This window comes from Natator depressus, chromosome 1 (assembly GCF_965152275.1).
Source record: "Natator depressus isolate rNatDep1 chromosome 1, rNatDep2.hap1, whole genome shotgun sequence".
In the NCBI taxonomy this organism is placed as follows: Eukaryota; Metazoa; Chordata; order Testudines; family Cheloniidae; genus Natator; species Natator depressus.
This window is the reverse complement of record NC_134234.1, coordinates 256,286,448-256,302,110: the sequence shown is the minus strand read 5'-3', so window position 1 is coordinate 256,302,110 and position 15,663 is coordinate 256,286,448. Positions and strand designations below refer to the sequence as shown.

The 15,663-nt window shown below is 52.7% G+C and overlaps 1 protein-coding gene across 1 annotated transcript in view; it reads right to left on the bottom strand.

Moving 5' to 3' along the window:
- CACNA1I (calcium voltage-gated channel subunit alpha1 I) overlaps window positions 1-15,663 on the bottom strand; it is a 252,710-nt gene that overhangs the window by 46,437 nt on the left and 190,610 nt on the right. Inside the window, exons 9-10 of the mRNA XM_074941613.1 lie at window positions 13,848-14,154; window positions 10,998-11,401 (exon numbers count right to left, since the gene is read on the bottom strand). Coding sequence (XP_074797714.1) covers window positions 10,998-11,401; window positions 13,848-14,154 — 711 coding nt within the window. The remainder of the gene's footprint in view (window positions 1-10,997; window positions 11,402-13,847; window positions 14,155-15,663) is intronic.

Here is a 15,663-nt window from a genome sequence, read left to right as displayed (position 1 = left end):
AGGGAGAGAGAGAAAGAGAGAGCACGGGGAGGAGAGAGATGAAGATAACCTCAAAGCCAGGCAGTAATGACACTAGCAGGGAATGAGATGCCCATATGCTAAACAGAGACGCCAATTTCAGCATGAATCAAATGATTATGTCAATGCGGATGAAGAATGTAAAAAGACGACAGGGTATAATGGTGAATTAGCCTGCTCTGTGCTGTCCACACATCTGCTCTCTCACTGTCTTGTAGGGCGCAACTGATGTTTTAAAAGTCATGCCTGCATCTCTCTTAAGGAAAAGGTCACCTGTTCTCTCCAGCCCTCCTCCCCTCCCTGACATCTGTTTCACTAGTCAAGCCCACACCTGTTAATCTTTTTCTAATGGGCCATCAATCTCCTCCTTCCCCCAAGCATTCTTCCTAGAGAGAGGGGCAGGAAGGGAGGAAGGGAAAGGCAGGGACGAGGGGGGAGGGAATAGGAAGGGTGAGACAAGGGGAGAAAAGGAAAGAGGAAAAAACAAAAGAGTTCCATTCTGCCAAAAAAAGGAAGAAGGAGAGATGGTAAAGAATAGGAGAGAAAAGAGAGAGGACAGAAAGGAAGAGAAAAAGTGATACAAAGAAAGATTAAAGACGAAGTGGAAAAATAAAAAAAAAGGCGATAAAGGGAGGGAGAGGAGCCAGCTGGATCCATGAGGCCTGAGGCAACACACTCCTAGAGCAGAGACAGACCCTGCATTGCAGCTATTTCTGGAGAGACAGATAATTAGCCAGAGTGAAAAGAACCATTAGCGTTGAGCCCAAGGTGCTGTTGGTGGGGCTAGAGGCCCCCATCCTCCAAGAGAGTTTCCAACCATCTGGGACTAGCAATACCATCATGTGTTTTCAGCTTAACTATGACTGACAGCAGACACAGCTGCTGACTGGGGCAGAGTGTGTGTGTGGGGGGGGTGGGGGGAAGAGGGGAGGAGGGAGCTTCTCTCTGGCAGAGGAAGGGTAATCTTGAAGGAGGGGGGAGGCTGAAAGGAAGCCAATCACTCTCCTTCCGGCTGCTCCCACACAAATAACCACAACCAACTGGTTTACGCCGGGTTGTAGAAAACTGCTTTGGATCAAATAAATAGCAGCCCACCATTCTTTCCCCACTACTTTTTTTGAGGTTTAACAAAAACACGGTTCCACTTTCCTTCTTGAGTCATTTCCAGGCTTCCTGGCTCTTTCCAGAGTCAGTAAAACTGACAAAGCCATGACAAAAGGTCTGCAATTCACACCTAAGTTCCCTCTAAGCTGCACGGCCACCTATTAAGTGCAGTGCAGGCGCTCAGGGCTGCAGCGGGGAGAGATTCCTCTTCCCCAGCCCTGACCCAACCCAACCTAACCCAGCCTGGCCTGGACCTGCCGCAGCCATGGGAGAGGCACCCTTCCCCTGGCCACAACCTAGCCTGGACTGGACCTGCCACAGCCATGGGACAGGCACCTCTCCCATGGCCCCAACTCAGCCCCAGCCTGGACCTGCCGCGCCAGGGAGAGGCACCTCTCCCCCGAAGCTGAGGTGCTGCTGCGGGGAGAGAAAGCTGGGGGAGTCCTCTCTCCCCACCGCAGCCCCGGGGCAGCCTGTACTCCAAACCCCTCATCCCCCAGGCCCACCCCAGAGCCCCCAGCTGAAGCCCCCCCCCGTCCACCCCAACCCTCTGCCTCAGCCTTGATCTCCTCATCCCCGGCCCCACCCCAGAGCCCACACCCCTAGACAGAGCCGTCACACCCCACACCCCAACCCTCTGACCCAGCCCTGAGCCCCCTCCCACACTCCAAACCCCTCGGCCCCACGCCTACCACATGAATTTTCTAATGTGCAACAATATGAAGGTGATATGTGACACATCACCTCCATATTGGTGCACATAACAAAATTAATTCAGCACATGGGTTGGATTCACACCATCTCCTGCCTAGCCAGAAGCAGAAAGTATCAGAAACCTCCCCAGCACAGAAGCGTGTTTTCTCTCTCGCACACAGGATTGCCAGCCCAGAGCATGCACAAGTCTCACACATGAGCACTGGGGAAAAACACTTAAATGGAACTTTTCCTAAGTATGGAGTGTTTGGGCCCAAGTAGGGGAGGGGGAAGGAAGCAGTCAGATGTGAATGGGGTCGGGGGGGGGGGTGGATGTCATGGTTCGGGCCACTTTTTCTTGTCTCAGAACTAGTTTGTCTATCCTGAATCTGGATTTATTTCCAACTCCATGAAACTATCTGATTCAGATTCCCACGGCAGTGAACCCTCTCTCCCTACTAGGATTAAGCAGATCTGTGAAACAATGTAGTCCACCTTTATGCTGGGGGAAGCTGATTTCATTTGGAGCCCACCCTTAATGATCAGATGATGGAGCTGGGATGAAGGAGAGCAGCTGTTTGGTCTTGACTCCTCCCATCCCCACCACACACTTCCTTACTTGAGTTTGTATGTGTGTCTGTGTGTGTGTGTGGGGGGGGGGGGAAGAGTGAGAAAACCTTGATTTGTGTTGGAAATGGCCTTCCTTGATGATCACTTGATGATCACTTTAGATAAGCTGTTAGCAGCAGGACAGTGGGGTGGGAGGAAGTTTTGTTTCATGGTCTCTGTGTGTATATAATGTCTTCTGCAGTTTCCACGATATGCTATGCATCCGATGAAGTGAGCTGTAGCTCACGAAAGCTCATGCTCAAATAAACTGGTTAGTCTCTAAGGTGCCACAAGTACTCCTTTTCTTTTTTCTTTTTACTTGAACAAAGGAATTGCTATCCTGGATAAGACCCTAGGGTCCATCTAGTCCAATATTCTCTCTCTGACTGGGACCAGCACTAGATGCTTCAGAAGGAGGTGCAAGAACACCTGTAGTGTATCAGATGACCTGTCCATACAGGGAATTTCTCCACCCATGTCTAAATTGGCAACTATGCAGAAATCTTACTGAGGTGACTCCCTGTGGGATCATAAGACCAGCCCCATGTATCAGTACTCAGATATCAGGGTGATAAGTACCTTATAAATATAATAGAGAGATTTCTCTAGTCTGGTCATATTTGTAAATTACATCAAAGTAACCCAACAGTAACTGGAGAATCATAGAAATTACAGATGGAAATTTGGTCACATGTAGTCCAATCTCCATCCCACAGCCAATTCAGGACTTCACAATTCTTTGTCTCTGTCACTTTTAGACAACTCAGGTGATGGGGTCTCCATCAGTACCCTGGGCAGATCAGTCAATAGTTTAATAAATCTCACTTCAGGAAGGTATTATTAATAGTATTTATTATTTATATTATGGTAACACCCAGAGGCCACAGTGAGGATAAGACAGTTACCTTTTCCGTAACTGGCGTTCTTCAAGATGTGTTGCTCAGGTCTATTCCACAATAGGTGTGCATGCTCGCCATGTGCACCGGTGCCGGAAGTTTTTCCCCTAGCAGTACCCGTAGGGGGGAGCGCCCTCCAGGACCCCTGGAGTGGCGCCTGCCTGGCGCGGTATAAGGGGAGCTGCACACTCCCCCCACCCTCAGTTCCTTCTTATCAGACAACTCCGACAGAGGGGATGGAGGGCGCGATGTGAAATAGACATGAGCGACACATCTCAAAGAACACCAGTTACAGAAAAGCTAACTGTCTTTGCTTCTTGGAGTGATTGCTCATGTGTATTCCACAACAGGTGATTCCAAGCTATATCTGTTGGAGGTGGGTAGGAGTTCACAAGTTCCCAGGACGGAGGACAGTTCTGCCGAACCTGGCGAAATCCCTGGTTTGGGGGACGATCGCATAATGCGAGGTGAATGTGTGAACCACATGGCGGCCCTACAAATGTCCTGGATGGGGACGTGGCAGGCGTGGCACGAAGGCAGCCGACAAGGCCTGCGCCCAAGACAAGTGTGCCCTCACAATGGGTGCTGGGGGGACACCCGCCAGCTCATAACAGGAACAGATGCACAAAGTGATTCAATTGGAAACCCGCTGAGTGGAAATCGGCTGGTCCCTCACAAGCTCAGACGAGGTGATGAACAGCTGCGAAGACTTTCTGAACGGCTTGGTCCTCTCGGGGTAGAAAGCCAGAGCCCGCTGCACTTTGAGCGTGTGGAGATGGCGCTCCTCACTGGACACGTGAGGCTTGGGGCAGAGGACCCGTAGAAAAATGTCCTGAACCATGTGGTAGTCGGAGACCACCTTTGGGAGGAACACGGGGTGTGGGCGGAGCTGGACCTTGTCTTTATGAAAGACCGTGTACGGCGGCTCGGAGGTCAGGGCCCTCCGCTCTGAGACTCACCTGGCCGACGTGATTGCAACCAGAAAGGCCACCTTCCAAGAGAGGTGAGACCAGGAGCACATGGCCAGTGGTTCAAACGGGGGCCCCATGAGACGAGCCAACACCAGGTTTAGGTCCCACTGCGGGACCGGGGGTCTAGAATACTGAAAAAGAAGGTCCAAACCCTTAAGGAACCAGGCAGCCATAGCATGGGAAAATACCGTGTGCCCTTGCACCAGCGGATGGAAGGCCGATATGGCTGCCAGGTGCACCTTGACTGACGAGGGTGCCAGGCCTGGGCCCTCAGGTGGAGGAGGTAATCAAGGATAAGCTGGTTTGGGGCAGTCACTGGGGAGACACCTTGGTCCGCCACCCACCTAGAAAACTGGGACCACTTCGCCAAATAAGCGCGGCAAGTGGACGGCCATCTACTTTTGAGGAGGATGTGCTGAACCTGCTCTGAGCACGTCCTTTCCTCTCCACCTAATCACTGAGCAGCCATGCCGTGAAGTGAAGAGCCGCCAGGTTGGGGTGGAGGAGGTGGCTCTGGTCCTGAGAGAGCAGGTCCGGGCAGAGTGGCAATGGCCACGGCGGAGCTACCGCCAGGCCCGTGAGGGTCCCATACCAATGCTTCCTGGGCCACACCGGGGCAATCAGGAGGACCCAGACCTTGTCCATCTTTATCTACTCCAGGACCCTGCAGATTAGAGGGAATGGGGTAAAGGCATAGAGAAGCCGGCCTGACCAGGACAGGAGAAAGGCATTGGAGATAGCGCCCCTCCCCAGGCTCCCCCTGGAGCAGAACCGGGGGCATTGCCAGTTCTGCCAAGTCACGAACAGGTCCACCTGGGGAGTTCCCCACCTTTGGAAGAGCCGGTGGGCCACTTCCAGGTGAAGGGACCACTTGTGTTGTGAGGAAAAGTCCCTGCTCAAGCGATCCGCCCTCTTGTTCTGGGTGCCCGGTATGTGGAAGGCCTTCAGGTGGATGTCGTGGGCTATACAGAAGTCCCACAGCCTGAGGGCTTCGCGGCAGAGGGCAGAGGATCGGGCCCCGCCCTGCCTGTTGATATAGAACATTGAGCCATGTTGTTCGTGAGGACCCTGAGTACCTTGCCCTCCAGGTGTGAGCGGAAGGCCATATACGTCAACTGAATCGCCCTGAGCTCCTTGATGTTTATATGCAAGGTCAGGTCTTGAGCCGACCACAGGCCTTGGGTCTGAAAGTTCCCCACACGGGCCCCCCAACCCAGGTCCGATGCATCGGACACCAGCTCCAACGACAAGCCCCTGTCCCTGAATGGGACCCCTTGGAGCATGTTGTTTGGGATGGACCCCCACCGTAGGGAGGCGATCACAGAGTCTGGCATGGTGAGGACCTTGTCCATCCTGTCCGTGGCCTGGGAGAACTTTGAGGCCAACCAGAGCTGGAGGGGCCTCATCCTGAATCTGGCATAACGGACCACGTATGTCCGACATGTGACCCCAGAGTTTTAGGCAAACCCTGGCTGTTGTCACCAGGAGCCTTGTGACCGACTCGATGAAACCTTTCAGGGTCTCAAATCTGTCTGGCGGCATAGAGACCCTGGCTGACACTGCGTCCAGGAGTGCCCCAATAAACTCTATCAGTTCGACCGGGACTAACGTGGACTTGGTGTTGTTTACCAACAGGCCCAAGGCGGTGCACATGGACAGGAGGAGCGCCACGTGATCCCACACCTGCGACCGGGAGGTGCCCTTGACAAGCCAATCGTCCAGATAGGGAAATATCTGGACCCCCCGCTGTCTGAGGAAGGCCGCTGCCACTGACATGAATTTTGTAAACACCCTCGGGGCAGTGGACAGACCAAACGGGAGAACCGTGAATTGGTAATGATTCTGTCCCACCACGAAACGGAGAAGCGCCTGTGCCCCTCAAATATGTGGATGTGGAAGCACACGTCCTGTAGATCGAGGGCAGCGTACCAGTCCCTGGGATCCAGGGAGGGGATGATGGAGGCCATGGAGACCACGCAGAACTTGAGCTTCACCATGTACTGGTTCAGACCTCGGAGGTCTAGGATGGGCCTGAGTTCCCCTTTGGCCTTTGGGATAAGGAAATAACGGGAGTGATACCCCTTGCCCATGAACTCCTTGGACACTACCTCTATTGCCCCTAGACCTAGGAGCCGCCCCACCTCCTGCTCGAGCAGAGCTTCGTGCGAGGGATCCCCCAAGGGGGATGAGGGTGGGGGGTGGTTGGGCGGGGAGGAAATAAACTGGAGGGTGTGACCCCAGGAGATGGAGTTGAGGACCCATCGGTCCAAGGTTAGCCGCAACCATTCCAGGAGAAAAGCACATAACCGGTTGGAGAAGGGAAGCTTTATTGGGGGTGGATCCCTGGTGAGGACTGGTGGGGTGCCCCCGAGTGTCCCGTCAAAAACGCTTTTTCTCCATCTGCTTGCCCTTGGAGGATCCAGGCTGGGGGGCAGGCCGAGACTGCCTCTGAGGGTATCTCTTATTGTCCCACTGCGGCCTTGGCGGGAGTCTGCTGCGGCTTGAACTTAGGTTTTGCTGGAGCTGGGACACAGAGGCCCAGAATCTGGAGGGTCGTGCTGGAGTCTTTCATGTCATGAAGCCTCGTATCTGTTTCCTCTGCAAACAGAGCTTTCCCGTCAAACAGGAGATCTTGCATGGAAGACTGCGTCTCGCTGGACAGCCCAGAGAACAGGAGTCATGACGCCCATCTCATGGACACCGTGGAGGCCACTGATCGTGTGGCAATGTCCGCAGCATCTGAGGCTGCCTGCAGGGACACCCTAGTGGCTGCTGCCCCTTCCTCTACTAGCGCCATGAACTCCTTCCTATCGTGCTCCTGGAGGGAGTTCTCAAACTTGGGCAGGGAGCCCCACAGATTGAATTCATACCAGCCCAGGAGAGCCTGATGGTTTGCCACTCGTAACTGGAAGCTTGAAGATGACTAAACTTTCCTTCCGAAAGAGTCCAGTCTCCGAGAGTCTTTGTTCTTTGGGGTCGGGGCTGGCTGACCCTGTTGTTCCCTGTGGTTGACTGACTTGACCACCAGGGAGTTGGGCTCCGGGTGGGTATACAAGTACTCATGCCCCTTAGCGGGTACAAAGTACTTGTGTTCTGCCTTTCAGAGATGGGGGCCAACAAGGCCAGTGTTTGCCACACAGCATTTGAAATCTTAGCCACCCCTTCATGGAGAGGCAAGGCCACCCTACCCGGTGCCGAAGGGGACAACACGTTAAACAGGGAGTCTGAAGGCTCCTCCATCTCCTCTGCCTGGAGGTGGAGGCTTGCTGCCACCCTCTTTAAGAGTTCTTGGTGGGCCCTGAAGTCCTCCTGCCGGACGGAGGGGGGCAGGGCCGCAATCACCTCCTCCAGGCAGGGCGAAGAGGCCAGTGCAGTGCTCTGGGTGTTGGTCGGCACTGGAGGGTCCACCACCTGGTTGGACTCTGGGCGTGGTGCCGAGGACGCATGTCCCACCGCCTCCTTTCTCAGGGGTCTGGAGAGGGAGGCTGACGGTGCCTCTGAAGCTCTGGCCACCGAGCAAGCTCCCACCAGGGGCTGCGCCGGAGGCCACGGTGCCCACTGGTACCATTGGGCCGGACACGACGCTCGGTGCCACTGCACCTGCTGTGGCACCGGCGGGGCCGGCTGTTGGGTTGGCTGGCCTGGCCCATCGAAGGACGGCTACAAATGGAGACCGGGCTGGTGTAAGATCTGCTGCTGTCTCTGGACTGGGAGGAGCAGCGGTGCCAGGATCTATGACAGCCATGGGACTGCGATCTCGACATGGAGGACTGGTACCAGCGGTAACAGCTGCTCCACGAACGGGCTCGATGGGCGGACCCACGACAGCGTAACGCCGGCAATTGACGCCCGGGGCTGCAATGTCTTGGTGGAGACTTGGAGCGGGAGTCCGAGCAGGAACGGCACCGACGACCATGCCATGATCGACTGCAGTACCCTCTCCGAGACGAGGACCAATGGCGACGCCCGCCACAGTCCCGCCGATATTCGCTCCTTGAGGACGAGCGGTGCCGCGAGTCCCAGCCAGATGGAACCCAGCCAGAGTCTGGTCAGCGTCGAGGGCGATCCACCTGGACTCTGCCCCGAGTGATCGCTGGGTGGTGATTGAGGTCGGGAACGTTCCCTTGACCGAGACCGGTACCAGGCCAGAGGTGACTGTGGAGATCCCAGCGGCGGCTTGCCTCTGGAGCACGGGGCTGACATCGGCGGAGCCCCAGGCACCGGCATGGACATAACGTCCCGGGCCGCCTAGAGGGTTTCAGGCATGGACGGCATCCGGATATCCAGAGAGGCCTGTTCCAAAGGGGCTGGGCTACTCCGCTCAACGTGAATTGGAGGCCCGGGACCCGGTGGGGATCGAGGACTGCCTGACATGGGCCTAGACTCTGTCCCAGACTTCCCTTGGTGCTGCTGAGAAGAGGGAGTCTTCTTGGCCCTCTTGGTGTGCCCCGTTGACGGGGAGTGGTGCCGACTGGTCGATGGCACCAGAGGGTTGCCGCATACCGATGCCGTGGTGCCGGGTACCTGTTCGGAGCGGCGTGCCCGGGTTGGGGTCAGCGCCGACTCCATCAGGATGGCCCAGAGCCTAATGTCCCTTTCTCTTTTGGTCCGAGGCTTAAACGACTTGCAAATCTTGCACCTTTCGCTGATATGGGTTTCTCCCAAGCAGCACAAACAGTCCGTGTGCGGGTCACTTCTTGGTATAGAACGCCTGCAGGAGCCGCACGACTTAAACCCCGGGGCGCGGGGCATGGCCCGGCCCGGGCTCACTTACTGACTAAACTAAACTAACTACAGGTACTAACACTGAACGAACGAACAGTTCTGGGGATGAGCTACAGCAAAGCTGGAGCAGAGCAGTTCTGACGCACCTTCACTGGCAGCAGGAAGGAACTGAGGGAGGGGGAGCACACAGCTCCCCTTATACCGTGCCAGGCAGGCGCCACTCCAGGGGTCACGGGGGGGCGCTCCCCCCTACGGGTACTGCTAGGGGAAAAAATTCCGGCACCGGTGCACATGGCGAGCACAGACACCTATTGTGGAATACACATGAGCAATCACTCGAAGAAGAACCCATTGTGCTGGGTGCTGTACCAATACACAGGACGATATGGCCCTGAAGAGCTTATAAGCCAAGAATCTTGAGAAAGAATTCTTTATCGCCACCTCAGATTTTCCTTTGCTAAATTTCATTCCATTGCTCCTAGTCATACCCCCTCCAATGACCCTGAACAATTCCTCTCCCTGACTGGGGTTTACACCCTTTGAACACTTGTGGCCAGTGATCATGTTGTCCTGTGCCTCACCCCTTAGTCATAGCTTAGCTAAGTGGTACAGATTCAGCTCTTTTGATCTTTTCTCATGATTCAGCCCCTTCCATCTCCTGGTAATTTGTATTGCTCGCCTCTGAGCTCCCTGCAGCTCAACAGCATTTTTCGGGTACTGAGGTGCCTAGAGCAGTTTTTACTCTGGGATCAAACTGTGGCTACTCCTACTCCTATCAGAGGGCTAGGCGAGGGTAGGAAACACAGCCTCTTGGATAGGGTATTGGACAAGGACTGAGGAGCCTTGGAGGTCAATTCATGGCTCAGAGTCTTCCTGTGTGGCTTTGGGCAGGGCACTTAATCTACCCGGTGCCTCAGTTCCCCATCTGTAAGGGGATGATAACCCTTCTCTACCTCACAGGCATGCTGTTAGGATAAAATCCATTAATGACTGTGAGGTGCTTGGAGACTATTGTGATGACAGCTATACACGTACCTAGATAGATACTTGCTTTCCGTGTCATGATCCACCTGCCAATTGATGCTGCCAGACCTACAGACCGGCTCAGGGCCCCCAAAGGGAATGGGAAGACCACAAGACTCACCAGCTTTCCTCAGTCCTTCTCCACAGATAGACTGTGTTGTGCTTCTCTTAATTAAGCTGGAAAGACTAGCTAGCGGATGGATTTGAATTCAGATGCTGGTGAAGTCTCTGTGACATCCCTAGAGAGCACATTAAACTAAACCAAACAGACTAAGGATTCAGTCAGCTAATGAAGAGAGAAATGAGGGAGAGAGATGGGGGAGTGGAAAAGACAAGGGAAAAGAAAAGAGAGGGAAAGAGGAGACAAGGAGAGAAAGAAAAGTAGGGGATGAAACAGATGAGGGAGGGAGACACAGAAGGAACAAAAAGACATGAAAGGAAAAAAGATGGCCACGGCCAACATGACTGAGTGCAGAAGCAGGCACAGGATATCCCCCGCACGGTCCTTACTCCATCTCAAACCCATGATGGGACCCCATGCACTGTCACCTGTGTCCAAACTGTTTTGTCTCCACCTCTGCTAGGTTGTAAGCTCTTTGGGGCAGGGTCTGTGTCTCCTTAAGATATTTATACAACATTGAGCGCACTGTTGGCACTCAATAAACAATCACAACAGGAGGGAGAGGAGAGATTTAATGTCAAGAGGAAGTGACTCAAGAGCCTCTCCTCAGGTCCTCACTGGGTCATTTAACTTTGGATGCTGCCCAAGGAGACCCACCACTGGATACAGCTCAGGTCTAGACCATGTGGTTCGGCAGGCCCATGCTGCCTGATTCTACCCCAGGCAACCCAAAGTGCCAAAGCCCCCCCCCCTTACCCCCTTCCCCATTCTAAGTTGCCAGATATTATTGTGGCCGATAAGGTTTAAGGTGCCCACTTCCCCACAAGGGTGTGTTACCTGTTCATGATGCTCAATGCCCATGCTGATGGTGTTTACTAGGATGGCTATCATGATCCCACGGTTGAAGTACTTGCTGTCCACAATCCCCCTTAGTTTGACCCTCACTTCTCGCCATAGGTCACTACAGAGCCTCAGCCATCCGCCCTCTTCCCCCTCCTCTTCCTCCTTCTCCAGATCTGTGGCACCCTTGCTTCCTCTTCTTCCTTCTCCTTGCTCTTTGCCGGCCCCTCCTTCCTCCTGGTACGAATCAGCACTGTCCAGGATGGAGAGCCTCCGGGCTGCCTCATGCTGCACCCTGTGACATCTGGGGCAGTTGTTGGGGTCAGAGGTCAGGGTCATAGCAATGGGCTGGACGAGGGCATGAGGAGTGTATTCGAGAGAGTTGTGTTTCCGGCAAAGTCCTGGGGAAAGAAATCATTACAATTAAAGGAACAGGGCTCAATTTTCAAATAAGGCATACAAATCAGTGCACCACTTGTGTGCTTAAATAGCAAGAAGGCACCGAAAGTGGAAAGCCAGACTTTTTAACAGTGGGGGTGATTAAAGACTGGAACAGCTTATCTAGGGAAGTGGTAAATTCATCATCATTTGGAGTCTCTAAATTGAGATTGGATGCCTCTGTAAAACATACACTCTAGTTCAGCCACAAGTGATTAGGCTCAACATTATTCCCTCACACCGTAGGGAAGAATTATTTCCTCCGCTGCATGAATCAGGGAGTGAAATTCTATGGCCTGTGTCACACAGGAGATTGGACGAAATGATCACAGTCATCCCTTCTGGCCTTAAAATCAATGAGAGCATATGGAGCGCCTAAAGGCAGAACTGGGCCCCTGATTTAGGAACCCTTTGACAGCATCTTAAAGAGCCAGAAGAGTGACTTTGAAAATGGCATTACTTTATAAAGTAACTCCTCACTTAAAGTTGTCCTGGTTAATGTTGTTTCGTTGCTGATCAAGTAGAGAACATGCTCGTTTAAAGTTGTGCAACACTCCCGTATAACATTGGTTGGCAGGCTCCTGCTTTGTCCGCTGCTTGCAGGAAGAAGCAGCCAGTTTCAGCTAGCTGGTGGGGCCTTGGAACCAGGGTGGGCCGGCAGCCCCCCCATCAGCTCCCCGCTCCCCTAAGTTCCCTGTGCGGCAGCAGCTCAGCAGGCTGTCAACTGCCGGAAGTTCAGCTGTTCCTCCCCACACTGCCGTGTGCTGCTCCTGCCCTCTGCCTTGGAGCTGCTCCCCGGAGCCTTCTACTTGCTGTGCAGGGGCGGGGGAGTAGAGGGGGGCTAATGTCAGGGTGTCCCCTTCCCCCCTGCTCCTGCCCCCCGCTACTTTACCCCATCTCCACAGAGCGGGGAGGGGGACAGGACAGGGCTCAGAACGGAGGGAGCTTGCTGGTAGGAGCTGCTGTCTCAACTTGCTGATCTACTTAAAAAGGCAATGTACTTAGAGTCAGGTCAGCGTACTTAAAGGGGCAATGCATCTCTCTCTCTCATACACACAGTGTGTCTCTCTGTCTCTCTCTGCCATGCTGTCTCCCCTCCTTCCATTCGTGCTGCCTTGTAGAGTGTGAGGCTACATTAACAATGGGTTAACCCTTGAGGGCTCAGTAGAGTGCTAGTTCATCATTTAGCAATAAGTCATTCCCTGGGAAATATCCCACCCTCTTCCACCCTCTGACTTCACCACCTCAACCAAGCTTCACAATCATTATTGCTGTGTACAGTATTAAATTGTTTGTTTAAAACTTATACTGTGTATATGTGTGTATATATATATAGACTTTTGTCTGGTGAAAAACATTTCAGTGGAACCTAACCCCGCCATTTACATTAATTCTTATGAGGAAATTGGATTCGCTTAACATCGTTTCGCTTAAAGTAGCATTTTTCAGGAACATAAACCACAACGTTAAGAGAGGAGTTATTGTACATGACACTGTGCGTATGAGATCAGATCTGTTGGCTTTAGTGACCTAAGTTTTTATTCCTTTTTCCTCCTGTTAGCTCTGCAGAGCCAACACAGCTATGCGAGAGTGAGTCAGAGTCCAGTGCTACAACAAATTGCCAGCTGCAGAAACTTTATTATTGGTGAACAGGCGCAAAAGTGAAAGGCTGAGCCTGCAAGGCTGGCAGTTAGAAATTTTATCTGTTCACTCGTAAAGTGAATTCACTTGATATGGAAGCCTTTGAGACAATTAACATAGAACCCATAAAGCCATTTTTATTGTCACTCTTCAGACTAGAACTGCAATTTAAATTATACAATTGTATCTCACGTCTAATTTTACACATTCAAAAAATGTTTTCCCTGGCCCTTCAAAAATTATGCTGTCCCCCTCCCCCCAATTCTGCCAATACACCTCAAAACTGTATACTTCAGCATTCCCTTCTATTCTGGTCCTGGGACACCCCCCACCACTTCACTGCCAAAACACCTCAATCCTGATTTGCAATACCTTTGTTCCTTAATCTTGAGGTCCCACAGGGTCTGCTTAAGCAGCTCAATTCCCCTCTCTCCCACTCTGCTAATGCACTTAACCCAATTTGCAATACCCTCTGCTATTCCAGATCTGGAACCCTTTACAAGCACCTGTTGATACCTCCCAATCCTATCATTCAGCAGGCCCTGGAATGCTAGCTCTGGCTTTCCCCCACAATTCCTGCCAGAAACACCTGCTACTATTCTGATGCATTGCCTGCCTCTCCCATGCTGCTGTCCAATTCCTAGTGCCTAATATTAATTCTGAATTCTGTGCTTTTGGGGCACACGCCCTTTGCAAGGTTGGTGAAGTTCCCAGCTGCTGTTGCACTTCCTCTACTGGCATTCCCAGTTTTGCCCATGGGATTCTTACTATAGTGTCTCTGTCCTTTCCCGTTCACACCGAGCTTGGCACAGCCTGACTCCATCCGGCCCTGGCGTCGGTCCTGCAGGCTGTTGTAGAGGCTAAGTGTGCGACGCTTGGCTTTGCGCACGATGTGGCAAACGTACTGGAAGATCTCCTCGTAGCAGTCTCCTGGTTCTGTGTAGCTGGCTACAGTGCTGGAGGACAAGTACCGTGCTCGCTGTTCCTGCATCAGCTGGTGCTCCCGCTGCTTGGTCTCAGAGAACTGAGTGGCTATGACCACCAGGCACAGGTTGATCATGAAGAAAGAGCCCACCTACAACCGATGAAGGAAGAGGAAAAAAGTGAGAGAGGGAGAGAGAGAAAGAGCATGGGGCAAAGAGGAAGACAGGAGAGGGAAAAAAGGGGAATGGGAAAATAAAACAGGACAAAGAGAGAAGGAAAAAATAGAGATAGGTAAGATTCTGCACAAGAAGGTGGGACTTCAGTCCTCAAAGGAAACCTTGCCTGGCTCACCTTGTTTCTGAGGACAACTCCCTTGATGTGATTTTCACCATGTGGCCCAGTGGCTTGCACACTGGGCTGGGAGTCAGGAGATTTGGGTTCTATGCTTGACTCTGCCACTGATTTGCTGTGTGACCTTGGGCAAGTCACGTAAAGGTGACCTGCAAAAGCTTTTATAAAAATTGGACTTTTGCTCTAAGCTTTCTTCTTTTTGATGTACAAATGAAGTGTTTTGGTTTCTTTTCCCTTCTTGGTTTTTAGTTTAGGAAAATTGGAAATGTCATCCTGCTTTTCCCTAGTACTTCTGGAGGACTTGGTGGTGGTCTCAGAGCATATTTGATGCTAACTCTCTCGCCTTAATTGAAAAGATGGGGATGCTGAATCTTTAACAAAGATGGCTCTTCTCCAAAAGGTTAACTAGGCACTGAAGTCAAATAGATATTTACAAAAACAAATAAAAAACGAAGAGCGTTAAAAAGTCTGACCAAAAATCCCTTGCTTGCTCAACTTTCACTCTCTTGGCTCATGTGATGTCCTGCTTTCATTAGTCCCTGAATCACGAGAGTCTTCCAGTCTAGACAAGCTCTCAATTGCTAACGTAAAAAACAAGCAGAACCCTTCATTTTTTAAATACAGTAACTCCTCACGAACATAACTACAACGTTAAGTGAAACGATGTTAAACGAATCGAATTTTCCCATAAGATTTAATGTAAATGCGGGGGGTGAAGTTCCAAGGAAAATTTTGGGGGGCAGACAAAATGCATTATATACGGTACAGTACTGTACTGTACTGTAGTGGGGAGGTGCCCCTGGCTTACCCCACAGAGGCACAGCAGCAGCTTCCCTCCAGAAGAACAGGTGATGTTTGGCGGCACTTAGGACTTTCTGGGGGGGGGGGGAGCTTCCCCACATCCTCCCCCTCCCTCCAGTGGCAGATTTAGAGTAAGTGGGGCCCTGTGCTCAGCTTCATTTTTGCCTTCTCCCCCACACACGGAGGGAGCATTCTCTCTTATCTCCCCTCCCTGCATTTTTCATTCTTTTTTTCGCCATTCTCCTCCTGGGGCTCCGGGCTGGGGATGCACGGTCTGGGAGGGAGTTAGGGTGCGGGAGGGGGCTCGGGGTGGGGATGCGGAGTCTGGGAGGGAGTTAGGGTGCGGGAGTGGGCTCAGGGTGGGGGTGAAGGGTCTGGGAGAGGGCTCAGGTTGGGGGTGCAGCGTCTGGGAGGGAGATAGGGTGCGGGAGGGGGCTCGGGGTGGGGGTGCGGGGTCTGAGAGGGAGTTAGGGTGCGGGAGGGGGCTCGGGGTGGGGATGCGGGGTCT